We start from the raw sequence: 14,843 nt of genomic DNA on the forward strand, positions 1-14,843 counted from the left end.
GTCTGAACTCTCCACCTTGCGAAAATAAATATACGCCGTAGTGGTAGAGGGGAGGGGAGGAGAAATATTGTGACTCCACCCGCGCAAAAACCCTCCTCTCGTGACACGCCCCGAACCTGCTCCACCCTTCAGTACCTGCTCCGGTTCCACCTCCTGCAAGAAGTGTTCCTCATCCACAGCCATCTGCCTCTGCCTTGGAAGTCTTAGCACCTAATCCTGAATCGTAAACTTCACTTCTTTTGGCACTTCTTGTGTTGGGCTCTTTTGCTGCCGTTTCACTTTGTTTGTGTCCATAATGTTCCTCTATCTTAAAAGGGTGAAAGCTCACCGAATTTTGGAGTTTGCAAAGCTGGCTTCACATATTAGTTTAGGCTCTTCTTCACTGGGTAATATGGAGAAGACACTTAATCATTCTCTCAGTAGCATCATCTATAAACTGGAGATAGTAACCTCTCAAGATTATTATAAAGTATAAATAAGACAACATGTGTGAAGTCTCTGGCATATGGTAGGTCTTCAGAATAATCCTTGTTTATCTTCCCAACAGTTTCATTAGTACATACAGATCAATTTTTTTTTTTTTTTTTTGGCTGTGCCACACGGCTTGCAGGATCTTAGTTTTCAGACCAGAGATTGAACCCGTGCCCCCTGCAGTGGAAGCACGGAGTCCTAACCACTGGACCTCCAGGGAATTCCCTAGACCAGTTTTTTGAGAGCAGGAGTTACATATCTCTTGTGGCCTCTACTGTTTATTGCAGGGTGAGGAATAGATATTATTAAAATAAAATAATAAAATGGCAGATGCTGAAGTATATAAATCAGGTGTGAGCACATTGGCCTACTTGCAGGCCTGGCCAAGTAACATAATTTGTTATACTGGCCACATGTCTGATAAGGAGTGGTCAGGACTTCGGTAAACTTGAGAGATTATACCTTATACTTAAATCGGTCAGCGCTTCTCAGCTCTAGACAGTAGAAGCGGAGCAGGAATGTGGGTCCAGAGTTGCGTGATGCCCTAAATTTTTCCAAAGAAGCCAGAAATTCGGATTTTTGTCCCAAATTTTGAAAAGCATCATGCAGGTCAGGCAAAACAAGTCTCTGGAACTGTTAGTTTGCAGTTCTGAAAATGATGAGGGATGCTCAGGCAAAAGCTAAGAGGCCATGTGTCTGTTGCCAGCACCCAACATCTTGTTAGAATGCCCTTGGGCTTCCTAAGTAGGTCCACGACAGAGGGAGACCCACTGGAAATAGGCACACTGCATTCCATCCGATTGTTATTTAAGCTCCCAGCATCTATGCTGTGTCACTCTCTGATTCCTGGAGACATTTGCTTATTTGTGTTAAGGGAATAGCCCTGTGCCAGGTGTTCTCAGCAACACCAAACAACAGCTCGACATGGTCTTTCTGAACAGCAATTCACATTCTGGTGGTAGGGTTGACCTCTAATCACACAACACAGGCAACATTGCAGAGCAAATCAACTGGGGCTTAAAAGCTCAATGCTTCCAGGAGCCAGGCAGGTGAAGAAAAGGAGAGAAGTGGGCTGCTCGAGAGAGAAGCCATGCAGGTGGGATACTCCCATCCTAGCCAACTGGGGCTACGTCGACCCAGGGTCCAGTGTTGCCAAATGGTTTGAAATTTCAAGGAGAGCTAAGATGCCCAGATTCCAACGTGCAATTCAATGCTTCTTAAACATTGTGCTGAAAGTGGCTTGGGGATAGCCATTGGGTCACCCCTTCCTCAGCGTTTGACGACTGGCAAATGAGAGGCCCAGCGTGGAGGGACACAGGAGGTCAGAGCAGGGGAAGAACCAGGTAGAGCGTTCTCTTTTCTTTTGCCCACGCTCTTCCCTCTGCCTGGAACACACTTGCCTCATCTCCTTCTGGCCCCCTTATCTTGACCTCCTAGAAAGCTTCCATTTATCAGTGAGACTCAAATCAACCACCACCCTCTGAGAGGCCAACCCTGCTTTTCAAAGCATCTCTAACACTCCCTGCAAGTGACTGCTGTAACACTTACAACGTTACATTTTTAACTTCTCTTTATAGGACGGTCGGTTTCACTAGGGATAAAGTCCTCCAGGGTGGGAACATGTCTTACTTTTGTCTGCATTTCTAGTGCTTAGCACCACGCCTGGACTTGGTTAAGGGCGCAAAAACTGCTTGCTAAAGGAATACAAGGTTTTTAAAGAGCTTCGTCAAGTGGGATGCCCGTATTAAATGCTGCCAAATCTCCCCAGGGCCACAGCTCCTGAATATTCTGATTCGGGAAGTCTAGAGTCTGCCCCTGAGTCTTGCTTTAAACAAGCTCCCTGGGTGAATTTTCTGTGTGCTGAAGTTTGAGGATCTCTAGGCTAAACTGTAACTCCCACAGGGAAAGAAGCTGTGTCTTCTTTGTTGGCCGTTATATTCCTAGCACCTGGCACTGTGCTGGGCATGGAAATTCAGCGTGTATTTGCTGAACAAATAAATGGATGAATAAATGAAAAGTAAGGATTAAGTTGCAACAGTGCTCCTCAGAAATCTAATAGGAACCCCAATTAGTATTTCATCTGTCCCTTTATTTATACTTACCATAAAGACACCAAGATAAGCTGAACAGCTAGTCAGTAACTACCATCTCTATGGACAGACCCCTCAACTCCTGCCCTTGTGGGCTTGGAAGTATATTCAGAGGAGATCCTAAAGCATTTGGGTTGCTGATTCAGACTTTATCCCTTAATGATGGTGGAAAAGGAAAGAAGGAAAGATGGAATGCAAAGAAGACGCAGAACTCTCATCTTGGCTGGAGGTGTTAGCGATACTCTCCCCTGCATTCCCTGCCCTCTAAGGACCACTCCGCCTTTTTTTTTTTAATGTCCCCTGTTGCTAATACATCTAGCAGGAATGGTTCATGTTATACTTCCTCTCCTTTCCCTTCTCCACCCTCTGGTGGAGGGATCATGAATAGCAAAATGTATAGGAAAAAAACAAATGACAGGAAAATGATGAAAAAATAAAGATTCGGTTATTTTCTGGAGGTAAGACTTGGAGAGTTCACTTAAGGTTAACTACTAGTCCAGATTTCAAAAAAGCACATGAAATTAAATCTCAATAAGATGCTTTCTTAGTTTTCAATAGATGATTAGTTAAGGCATCATACCTAAAACCTCTCTGCTCCCTTCGACACTTTTTTACTCAATCCAAATTGGGACAGATATCAGTTTTCCCAGACCAGTGGATCACAGTGGACACAGCCCCAAAGGGTTCGCTAGTCTCAGGTGAAAGTTAACAAAGAATCTTACAGGCAGGGTGGAAATTACATTGCCACCATAGCTACCCCAATTGCCCAGTACCCTCTCAGTTCTTGGACACACAGCAGAGTCCCCATTGGACTGTAAGCCATTTAAGAGTAAGGACCTTTTATCATCTGTTTTTCCAATGACCATATCAGTTCATAGCATTGAAGAAACGTTTAAAGAATGACCAAATTCTTGCAGCTCTAGTTACGATAGCCAGGACATGGAAGCAACCCAAGTGTCCATCGACAGATGAACGGATAAAGAAGATGTGGCACATATATATAATGGAATATTACTCAGCCATAAAAAGAAACGAAATCGAGTTATTTGTAGTGAGGTGGAGGGACGTAGAGTCTGTTATACAGAGTGAAGTAAGTCAGAAAGAAAAACAAATACCGTATGTTAATGCATATATATGGAATCTAAAAAGAAACAAAAAAGTCATGAAGAACCTAGGGGTAAGACGGGAATAAAGGTGCAGACCTACTAGAGGATGGACTTGAGGACACAGGGAGGAGGAAGGGTAAGCTGTGACAAAGTGAGAGAGTGGCATGGACATATATACACTACCGAATGCAAAATAGATAGCTAGTGGGAAGCAGCCGCATAGCACAGGGAGATCAGCTCGGTGCTTTGTGACCACCTAGGGGGTGGGATAGGGAGGGTGGGAGGGAGGGAGAAGCAAGAGGGAAGAGATGTGGGGATATATGTATATGTATAGCTGATTCACTTAGTTATAAAGCAGAAACTAACACACCATCGTAAAGCAATTATACTCCAATAAAGATGTTAAAAAAATAAATAAATAAAGACAGGAACAGTTTGGGAGGAAAAAAAAAAAAGAATGACCAAATTCATAGAAAACTATACACTGGTATATGGCAGGAATCAAGTTCAAGAACCCATATCCACTCACTTCCGGTTCATTAACCACAGTGGATGACATTGCCTGTATCACATTTCAATCCTTCCAATAAAAGGCCAACAACCCTATTAGAGATCAAGTCTTAGGTTGTTAAGATAACGGTACAGAAGCACCACCTTTTGCCTTAGAACATTTCCTCCAATTTTTGTCTTTTATTATTTTGTCCTGTCCGTCAACACCTTGACACTAGAATAGCAGTTAACATCTCTTTCCACCGAGCTCTGTTGTAGACAGTTCTCAGCAGTATGAGTGAATACACATGCCAGCCATTTATTCTTCTAGGTTCCCTAAGCAAATAATCCTAGAGTAATGGATCCCTTTGAGAGGGTGACAAAAGCTATGGAGCCTCTACCCAGGGAATAAATTAAAATATGCACATGCATGCAATAGGTTATGCATAATCTCTGGTGGTTTTTAGATACATTGATGCCCACACCTAAATCGTCCCTTGAAAAATTCTCCTTTAAGCCATATTGAAAGAAATGGGAGGTTATCTAATAACCAAATACCTACTCAATATTATTTTAGCTTTCCAGGGAGATAGTTTCACAGAACTACAATTCAACAGTTAAACTGCAGCTCACTTTTAAGGGTAGTGAGTAACACAGTTGACAAGATTTTCAACCTCAGCATTACCAGAATGCAGAATTGCTGTTTTATTTATTCAGTGGGTCACTCCTGTGCAAAATCATGGCTACAATTTGAAGCATTATAAGGTTTTCTGCCTAGGTGCTTTATCAGGCCACTGCCTTATAAAACTCTGAAAATTCCCTTTTATTTCTTGGGTAATCTCAGTGAAATTGATCAAGTTACCACGGGATCTCTGTATCTATCGCAGTGCTCAGAAACATGTACCTTGGGGCCACAAGACCACCATTTACTTCTTGGGTGACCCTGGGCAAGTTATATAACCTGTTGCAGCCTTAGTTTCCTCTTCTCTAAAAGGAAGATAATATAGAGCACTGCAGGGCTCCTGTGAGGATTAAACAAACTAACACATGAAAAGCAATTAGTGTGTTGCAGGACCACAGTGGATGTTCAATAAACGGTAATGAATGTTACTATAATTGTCCATAAAATACTTATCATAGTTCCTGACACACAGTAAGTCCTCAGTAAATGGAATCTGAAATAATTATAACTCTTCTTTTTATTGAAGTACAGTTGCTTTACAATGTTTCAGGTGTACAGCAAAGTGGTTCAGTCATATATATATATATATATATATACACACACACACACACATATATATATATATATACACACATATATATTCTTCTTCAGATTCTTTTCCATTATAGGTTATTACATGATACTGAATATACTTCCCTGTGCTATACGGTAGGTCCTTGTTGTTTATCCATTTTATATGTAGCAGTGTGTATCTGTTAATCCCAAACTCCTTATTTATCCCCCTCCCCGCTTTTCCCCTTTGGTAACAGTACGTTTGTATTCTGTGTCTGTGAATCTGTTTCTGTTTTGTAAATAAGATCATTTGTATCATTTTTATAGATTCCACATATGTGATATCATATGATATTTGTCTTTCTCTGATTTATTCCACTTAGTATGATAAGCTCTATGTCCATCCATCTCGTTGCAAATGGCATTATTTCATTCTTTTTTATGGCTGAGTAATTGGAATAATTATAATTCTTGGAATTTGCATATACATTTTCTTACGAGTGGTCTTAGGGATAGGGAGAATGCTGAATTCTCAGTTTGAGTGTGTTCAATTCAAATCATGGAGAGCTCACCGGGAGGGGAATGTGGGAAAGCAATGAAGGAAATATGGTGCATGCCTTCTGCCATCTACAGCTCAGCAGAAGCCACCATGGCCACAGTGGCACCCAGAGCCTGCAGTGCCAATTTAATCCACTTTCGAGTTGTTCTTGCCCATTCAGCTCACACTTCCATGCCATCAATTCCTATTTGAGCTTAATCCCTGGAGGGAAAATGTCTCTACTGATTAAATTTTATGCTTTCACCTGTCTTCAAATGGCAGTCATGCCACCAGACAGGTTTCCTTTTCAGCCCTAGTTGTCAGAAAAACTCAGAATGGTGTTTGTTGCCCGCATTTTATAATGCATTCTGTTCAGATGGCAGAAATTGGCCTCTCTTTTCTCCTTCTTGGGATCACCTCTGTTCTGTTTTGTGCTCAAAGGCCATCCTAAAAACTGTGTAAGCCATCCGTCACTTCAAAGTATTTTGGAAATAATCAAGGCATCAATTTTTTTTTTTTTTTTTTTTTTTGCGGTACGCGGGCCTCTCACTGTCGTGGCCTCTCCCATTGCGGAGCACAGGCTCCGGATGCGCAGGCTCAGCGGCCATGGCTCACGGGCCCAGCCGCTCCACGGCATGTGGGATCTTCCCGGACTGGGGCACGAACCCGTGTTGTCCCCTGCATTGGCAGGCGGACTCTCAACCAATGCGCCACCAGGGGAGCCCGAGGCATCAATTTTTTAAAATAATTATTGGTCATTTCTAAAAATGGGAAACCAAATAGACACCTTCTCAGCTATCCTTCCTTATCAAGCTATAGCGACGTTTTCTCCTTTTAACTGTGCACAGGAAAGGCGTAAGCACTTTAAGCCACATTCTCTAAGTCAGAACCTTTTATTCTACGCCTCTCAGAAGTTTCCTAAGTGTGAAACTCTCAATGGAACCAGAAAACCTCTGCGAGGTGTAGGGGAGATGCAGTCAACCCCAGCCCTCGTCGTGCTGGCATTGAAAGTTATCTGGCAGTGAAAAAGCAAACCCATTCTATGAAATGCTACAGGATCTAACATACCAACTGATGGAATCACTCAGAAGGCCCTGGAAATTTTTCTTGGAGGGCTTTCTGCTACGAATACAGATGACACCTCGTCATTTTTTGCAACATCGCCACCTACGTACAGGCCCTCCCTTCATTGGTCGATCGCAGAAAGAAATCTCAGAAATAGAAGCAATTACTTACATCTGTAGGTCATCTCAAAGCTGTCACTGATGTTCACAATATCAATCTGGGGGAGCAGCTTTGGGGGCTCTGTGAGTTGCGACAAAGCAAATCTAAAAGCGGCATGTTCCTGTGACTGCTGGTTTGGAAATAATCCCCCTGTGAGGAAAGAAAATGCAACATGGTATCTGGGCTAGAGACCGGTTTGATTCCTCAACAGCGCCCCCCAGTTGGGCCCTCTTCTTCTCCCCAGGCCGTATTCACTAGGTGTTGCCTTTAGGAGTGGGGATCAGAATTCACATAGACTCACCTGGACCCTGAGGCTTCAAGTTCCACAGATGCGCTTTTATGTGACAAGGGCTCTAACATCTGTCACTGACCAAATATTTGATTGTTCACCCCTCAACTCAGTTCCCGTCAGAGAAAACAGGAGCGTTTTGGAGTTTTTCTTCCTCCTTTCTCGTGCAAGCCTCTTAGGCGGCCTATGCTCTCGCATGTACGTAAACCCTAGCCGTGCCTAATTTTTCCTGTATCGGACCCATTTCTCATCACAGAGCCTTACACGAAGTAGTGCTAATACATGTTACAGAGTAAACTCTAGCTCTGGGAGCCTATGAGCTTCTCCAGCACTATAGCCGTTTGCTTTGACTTTGGCCCTTGTAGTCTTTGACCTAGCAAGACCTGTATGACGATCCTCTAAGGTTTATTCAGTTCCTCTGAAAACTGATTTTCTGCAAACAGTGTTTTGCTGCTTCTTTCACCACTCATGATCCCAGGAACGACTTGTTACATAAGGGATTGCCGTCGTGTTTATTTGCCTGGGAGAACCTTGGGCTTCAAAGCTCTGGGGGCTTAAGGATATCCAGAGGATGCAAACATTCTGTTCTAGTAACAAGCAGAGCAAAGGGGCCTGGTGGGGCTCCTGTTCCAAGAAACAAGAGTACACACCTTACCTTTGTATTTACTGTGGACACATAAATAAATTAAAATGCATTTCTGTGAAGTAAAGTCAGCAGTTTCCAGAGACTGAACTATAATGAATGTTTACGTAGAAGTTGATCTCAGATTCCTTAGGAATCCCAATCCCAATGTGACACACTTCTAACTTCTTATACAGTAGATATGTATTTGTTTTTAACAACCAGTAAACAAATTGTAAGGCTTTTGTTAGAGGCAGTACAAGTAGAATCAAGTACTATCTGGTGACCGCGATATTTTCAGCATGTGTTCTACAATTGAACGTTTCAACCTTTTATGTGAAGACAAAAACAGTGGTTCAATCAGTTGAACAAACAAGTTGGGGCAAAATATGATGAAAAATCTGCAGAGATACATAAGCAAGCATCTCTACGTATACACAAAACACCCTGTGCATTTATATATCCACGGCAATATACACAAATACCCTTGGAGAAAGCAAGTCCTCATATCTTAAGACAAGTATTTCCAATCAGCAAAGTATGGGCAATACATAAGCACCAACGTAAAGAAGAGCCACACGTAAGAGCAAGTGATTTATACATGGTCATATGCCTCCATTTTAAAGGACAAAAACAAAAAAATTCTTCTTGATTCTGATGCTCCCCACTCCCCCCCCAGATGACCACACCCCAAACACTTCCCTGGCTTCCTCCTCCCCTGCAATGAATGAAAGAGAGCCGGTGGGGGTGGGGAGGTGGGTGGCTATAGGCTGGGCTGCAAGAGAAGCGTCCCCAGAGGCAGGAAGTTTTGTTTTGCGTCTAAGGCACTAATACACATATACAGACACACTTCAGAACGTAGCTTAACAGGTGTCAGGAAACAAAGCAAGTTACTCCATGGCTGTTGTAGCCACCCTCAGAGCCAGCACACTGGAGAGGCCAAAAGAGACTGATACTGCCACACATATGTGCCCAACAAAAGACCACCTGCACCACATCCCCCCACAAACACACGCACACAAGAGACACAAACTCCTAGGAACGTGAACTTTCCCTAGTGGAGCAATGTCCGTGTCAGGGGAGAGAAATCAGAACCCAGACCCACCAAGATGCCTCCAAGCAAAGCAGCTTGCCGGATTCCGGGACATAAACAGCCCTGAGATGCTGGTCATACTGAATCCCCGAGCCCTTGTGGACACACGTTGTTATTGGTGTGACTGCTTCTGTTTGTTTCGCTTTCACCCGTTATTATTAGGAGGAGCAATAGCTGTCGGCTGCCCCATAAATACAGGGAGGGTGAGGGTCCTTTGAGGAGCGTGACAACCAGGAAGGGGAAATGGGGAACAGAAAAGCATGCAGCATGTTGAAACCTGTGTCCAAGTTGAGAGGCTGGAGCTCAGCGATGGGGAAGGCTAAGAGGAGGGGAGAGGAGCATGTGGATGTGTGTGTTTGTGTGTGTGTAAAAGGTAGACCGTGTCTGTGGATGGAGAAATCTAAGAGGAGTGGGAGATGGAAGGAGTAGGAAAAAAGGCAGGCTAGGAAGTTCCAGAATCGGAGGAGTGGGGACCACCAGCCCAGCATGGCAGACAGCAGACAGAAGGCAGCTAGAAGAGTCCAGAGCAGGAGAGAGAGCCCCCTTCACCTAGAGTGGGGGGCCTTTTTAGCATTATTTTAGTGGCTGCAATAAACCCAGCATCCTTCATTCTTTCTTTTAGAGGGTCTCTTTCCCCTCCCCCAGGTGAGAAATCACCGCCTCTCTCAAATGTATATGTGCATATTTAATGCATAATCACACACACCACACATATTTATATAAACAGGTGAAATCGGGCACCATCTACCAAGCCACGGAGTTAACTCCTTAAACACCCACCACCCCTTTCCTTGTTACAGCCTGATTGTTTCTCCTCCAAAGCGGTGGGTCCTCCATTTCACATGCTCATGCCTAGAATGTGAGTGGTGTGTGAGGACCTGTTTCTGCCTGTGTGTGTGTGTGTGTGTGTGTGTGTGTGTGTGTGTGTGTGTCTGTGTGGGAGCGCACTTCCCTTCTCTGCCCCGCATCCCATCCAGAGAAGACCCCTCCCCATGCCAGCGGTCCAAGTCTTCACATCACCGGACAGCTTTGCATAGACAGCCAAGCAAGACAGCCCGCAGTGGGGCTGGGGGGGAGGGGACACAGACCCCCTCCACCCCCCCCCCCCCAAAAAAAACACAAAAAACTGGCCAGACCCAGAAAGTCCCTCCCGAGGCTGCCCCTCTCACTCACCGATCTGGATATTGTTGGGGAAATTGGCACCTACTACCGCGCCTAGGAAACCGGTGCAGAAGAAGGCAAAAATGTGCTGCATATTCCTTTTTGCATTGGCGAAAAAGAAGCCCAGGTCCAATCATAGATTTGGTGTTTTCCCCCCTTCCCTTTATTCCTCTCTCTCTTCTGCCTGTTCTTTTCCTCCTGCCGTTCCTTCCTTCCTCGCTTGCTTCCTGCCTGCCTTCTGCGAGGTTTGTCTGTTTCCCTTGGAATCCCAGCGCTTAAACTGCAGCGTTAACACCAACTGACAGCCAGATTAACTGAGCACGGAAAAGAGAAGCCTGTCCTCCTGCGAGCTGAGCGCTGCTCCCCCTCTCCCTCTCCTCTGCTCTCCTCTCCTCGCAGCCTGCCTCCCTCTCCCTCCCTTGCTCTCTCGCTCTCCCCCTCACGCTCTCACAGGCAGCCAGCTCTACGCCAGTACCCACCAGCGAGCCAGTTCCCGAGGCTTCCCAGCATCACCCCCTGCCTCTTCATCCTCACCTTAGTCTCCTTGCTGGGTGTGCCGATGGCTGGCTGGGCGGGCGGGTGAGGGGGTGTGATACCTGGAGCCTGCTCGCCCGAAAGGGACAGCCCTGCGGTCCCCTTCGCCCTCCCCCGCCTTCCTCAGCTCTCTCTGCCCCGGCTCCCCCAGCCCCCAGCCTGGCAGATGCAACTGGGAATGTGGGTTCAGCTGCAAGTCAGTAGGTGGCAGGGGGTCCCCACAGTAGTCCTCCATCCACCCGCTGCTTGATCTAGGTCACTTTTTCTGGGAGCGCAAGGTCTGTGCTGGATATATCTCCTGCACTCCACTGGCCCAATTATTCCTACAACTAATTCCTGAGGGAAGACCCTAGAAATCCCTCCTAGGAGCTTTAAAGGAAAAAAGCTACCCACCTCCCACACGGGGAGGAATGACAGAAAGACAGACCCAAGGCTCTGGAAGGCAGGTGTCTTGACTTGGACATTTGGTGGTCCCTGCTGCCTTTACAAGGGGAATTGGTGGTCTCTTCAATCCTGTGCATTTAAGATGAGCCCCTTCCCCCTTCCCCTGCATTCCAGAGGAATCTATAGCATCAGAATCGTGTGGGTGTACAATAAAGGCTAAGGATACTTACACAGAGCAATTACATGAGTCATTTTGCAGGGATTCTAGTGAGAGGATCCAGGCTTCTTTCAGGGATCTCTGGATTCTGGTCCTGTCTAGAGTAAACTGGAACTCCATAGACCTTCCCGGACAGGCGCTTCTGCTGAAACAACCTATAAAGAGGACAGCTGTGTTCAGAGAAATTGTGTGGGTTGCAAAGCAGCAGTCCAAGCAGTCACAGGACTTTACACTTTCTGAACAAGCTTCACAGGGTTACCTCGCTGTCTTCTCATACCAGCCCTGGGAAGTGGCCCTGACTCTTATTTTACAGATGAAAAAAAACAAGGCTCCAGGGATTAAATCATAAAGACATAGATCTGATAAGATGGAGCCTGGACCTTCAGGACCAGCATACAATTCGACCTATGAACTTGAATGCTCTGGAAATTACCAGTTGGCCCACTGCCCTGGTCAGAACTCCCACCCAACAGATGAAAATCCAAGAAAAGGAAAGTCCATTTTTGCTCAGTTAGAACAGGAGAGAATAGACTTTGGACCTAATTTTGCTTTGCCACTTGACTAGGCCATTTTATCAAAAACTCCTCTCTTCCCTCACCAAGATTACATAATCACATACACACACAGGACAAGTGTTGGGATTTGCAAGAAATATCTGACTGTCCATGGAGCCCCCAAACTAGGAACAACTTGGAGGTCAGATGCTTTATGATTTCCTCTGTACTTTCACATGTATTAATTAGCTCAAGTGATTTTACAGCTAATGTTTATTCTTTCCCACAGGCCAGGTACTCTAAGCAGTGTTGCGTGCATCAGTTACTTGTTCAATAATGCCTGTGGCAGGTAATCTAATCCCCATTTTTTTAAAAAAAAATCATTTATTTATTTATTTTTGGCTGTGTTGGGTCTTCATTTCTGTGCGAGGGCTATTCTCTAGTTACGGCAAGTGGGGGGCCACTCTTCATCGCGGTGCACGGGCCTCTCACTATCGCGGCCTCTCTTGTTGCGGAGCACAGGCTCCAGACGCGCAGGCTCAGTAGTTGTGGCGCACGGGCTTAGTTGCTCTGCGGCATGTGGGATATTCCCAGACCGGGACTCGAACCCGTGTACCCCTGCATCGGCAGGCAGACTCTCAACCACAGCGCCACCAGGGAAGCTCCTAATCCCCATTTTATAGATAAAGAGACTGAGGCCTAATCATTTACCCCTGTTTCACTGCTAACAGGGAAGAGATTGGGGATTTGAACACAGGAACCTCTACCATCACGTGCAAGCTATTAACCCTTAGGCTCTAACAGAAGGAAGGACTGGGCAGGGATGTAGAGGCAGTGTCAGTATCAGCTTGGGAAGGTGTGAGAACAGATCAGGAGAGATCACCTTTGAGGTCCCTGCCAACACACCAGATCTGTGATTCAGTGATTCCATCTTAAAATTTCTCCATTTGCATTTTTTGTCTCTTAGTATTTTGAATGGTACCTGGGGATCTTTTAAGTTCTCTGAGCTTTGTGCCTGGTAATAATAATAATTAGGCTGTCACTGAAAGCTTCACACTTCTGTCACCTTTCAGAGCAAGATCTCAAAGCCCTTCACAGGGATTAATTAGCAAAACCTCAACGCCTACTTGTAATGGGTAAGATTTGCTTTGCTTACTTTGGGGCAGAGGGACTTAACGGAGTCAAAATGATGCATTTTTGATGATCATTATAAATCATATAGTCAAATGGATTTTCCTAAAATATAGCTCTACCTATGTCATTGCCCTGCTTAAGTATGGTCAGTGGCTCTCCTTGGTCTATTAAATACATAATTATTCAATCATCAAGTAAACCCGGGGCTTACATATATCAAGCTTAGGCATCTAGGTCAAATACATTTAGGGTTAACTGTTTATCCTATTTCTATTCAAATGTTGGTAGAGAACCTACTCTGTATCCAACAGGGAGTCAGGTGCAGGGGTTATGGAAGGGAATCAGACACAGTCTCTGCCTCAAGCCAGGTGAACGTGGTAGAGGAGGAATACAGAGGAAACCAGCCAAATGTCATCCAAGGCAGCCCACAACACGTGCTCTAATAGAGATGTGAGCTCGACACTGGGGAGCAAAAGAGGACGCTACCAATATGTCTGTCTGTGGGGAACCAGCAGGGCTTCAGAAGAGCTGAGCTGGGAAGGAGGAAAGGACAGGCAGAAAGTGAGGCCTGAGGGAAGACATCAAACCAAGGGGAGAGCACCTGCAGGGGCTGAAGGCGGGTGAGGACGCCATATGCTCCATGAGCCTGGAGCCAGTGGTGCAGACTGGGAAGAGAGGGCAGGGAAATACGAAACCTTGAAAAGGCCAGGGTCAGGATTTGGAAGCCACTGAATTCCTGGCAGGCAACAGAGAGCCGTGGGATGTTTTTAGCGTGAAGGTTATATGACCAGGAATGCATGTGAGGACAAAGAGACTGACCACTGGTGGAAGGTGCTTTTCTTATGTCTCAGCCTCAGAGATTGGGACTGTGTGTCACACATTCCCTAAGTAGCGTATTCTGATGTCATCCTTCATTAGTTTTTTCATACCTTCCCTCCCTACAGCTCCCAATCTATTTGCCATCTCCAGTATCAGTCTGGAAAGACTTGACAGTTCATAATCTGTTGTGATTGATGACAAACCGACCCTACAGATACATGTTAAACTGTGATTGACACAGCATTTGTACATCTTACATGTCACTTCATTCTCCTAACAACCGTGCAAGGACAGGAATTAGAACCTATTTTTACAGATGAAATATGGCTCAGAGTGGCTAGATGGTTAGCTTAAGACAGTAGTTATCAACGGGCAGGGATTTTTCTCCCCCAGGGGATATTTGACAATCTCTAGAGACATTTTTGGTTCTCACAACTGGGGAGGTGTGATTGGCACCTGGTGGGTAGAGGCCAGGGATACTGCTGAACATTCTACAACACACAGGACCTGCAACGAATTATCTGGTCCAAAATACCAGTGGTGCTGAGATTGAAACACCTTTCTTAAGGGCGCATAGCAGCTAGCACACCCGGGACTAGACACCAGCACTGCATTCTGGTCTCCCTCTCCATTGTATGACATTGCAGAAAACTGAGATTCATCTTCTTTCAAGACTTTTCACATTTTAAAATGGGATCCCTGGAGATGGGTGTCCCGTAAAGTCCAAATGGACCAGTATCTCATGGAGGGACTCCAGGCGTTTGACAGGCCAGCGGAAAAGCTCTCCTAATGTAGCTCAAATTGTGTCCCAGAGATAGCACGGCACCCAATCCCCTAATCAGTTATGACGTATCCTGGTTCACGTCTTCCACATACTATAAGTCCCACCACCACGTAGGCAAAATAGCCTCAGGTTTATTTATTTGGCTTTGGCCTTACACAAA

General features: G+C 45.3%; 1 protein-coding gene across 7 annotated transcripts in view; it reads right to left on the reverse strand.

Moving 5' to 3' along the window:
* Nucleotides 1–10,783, reverse strand: part of GRIA1 (glutamate ionotropic receptor AMPA type subunit 1) — a 307,667-nt gene extending 296,884 nt beyond the window's left edge. For 3 of the 7 annotated variants that reach the window (XR_004349192.1, XM_032626637.1, XM_032626636.1), the window contains exons 1-2: nt 10,330–10,633; nt 7,165–7,302 (exon numbers count right to left, since the gene is read on the reverse strand). Coding sequence is in view for 4 of the 7 variants with exons in the window: in XM_032626637.1 (XP_032482528.1) it covers nt 7,165–7,302; nt 10,330–10,411 (220 nt within the window). In the remaining 3 variants the exon portion in view is untranslated. Of the gene's footprint in view, nt 1–7,164; nt 7,303–10,329 lie in introns of all 7 variants that reach the window. The other 4 variants (XM_032626638.1, XM_032626635.1, XM_032626640.1 and 1 more) reach the window with 2 other exon arrangements.
* Between the last annotated feature and the right edge of the window lie 4,060 nt (nt 10,784–14,843).

Source organism: Phocoena sinus, chromosome 3, assembly GCF_008692025.1.
Source record: "Phocoena sinus isolate mPhoSin1 chromosome 3, mPhoSin1.pri, whole genome shotgun sequence".
NCBI lineage: Eukaryota > Metazoa > Chordata > Mammalia > Artiodactyla > Phocoenidae > Phocoena > Phocoena sinus.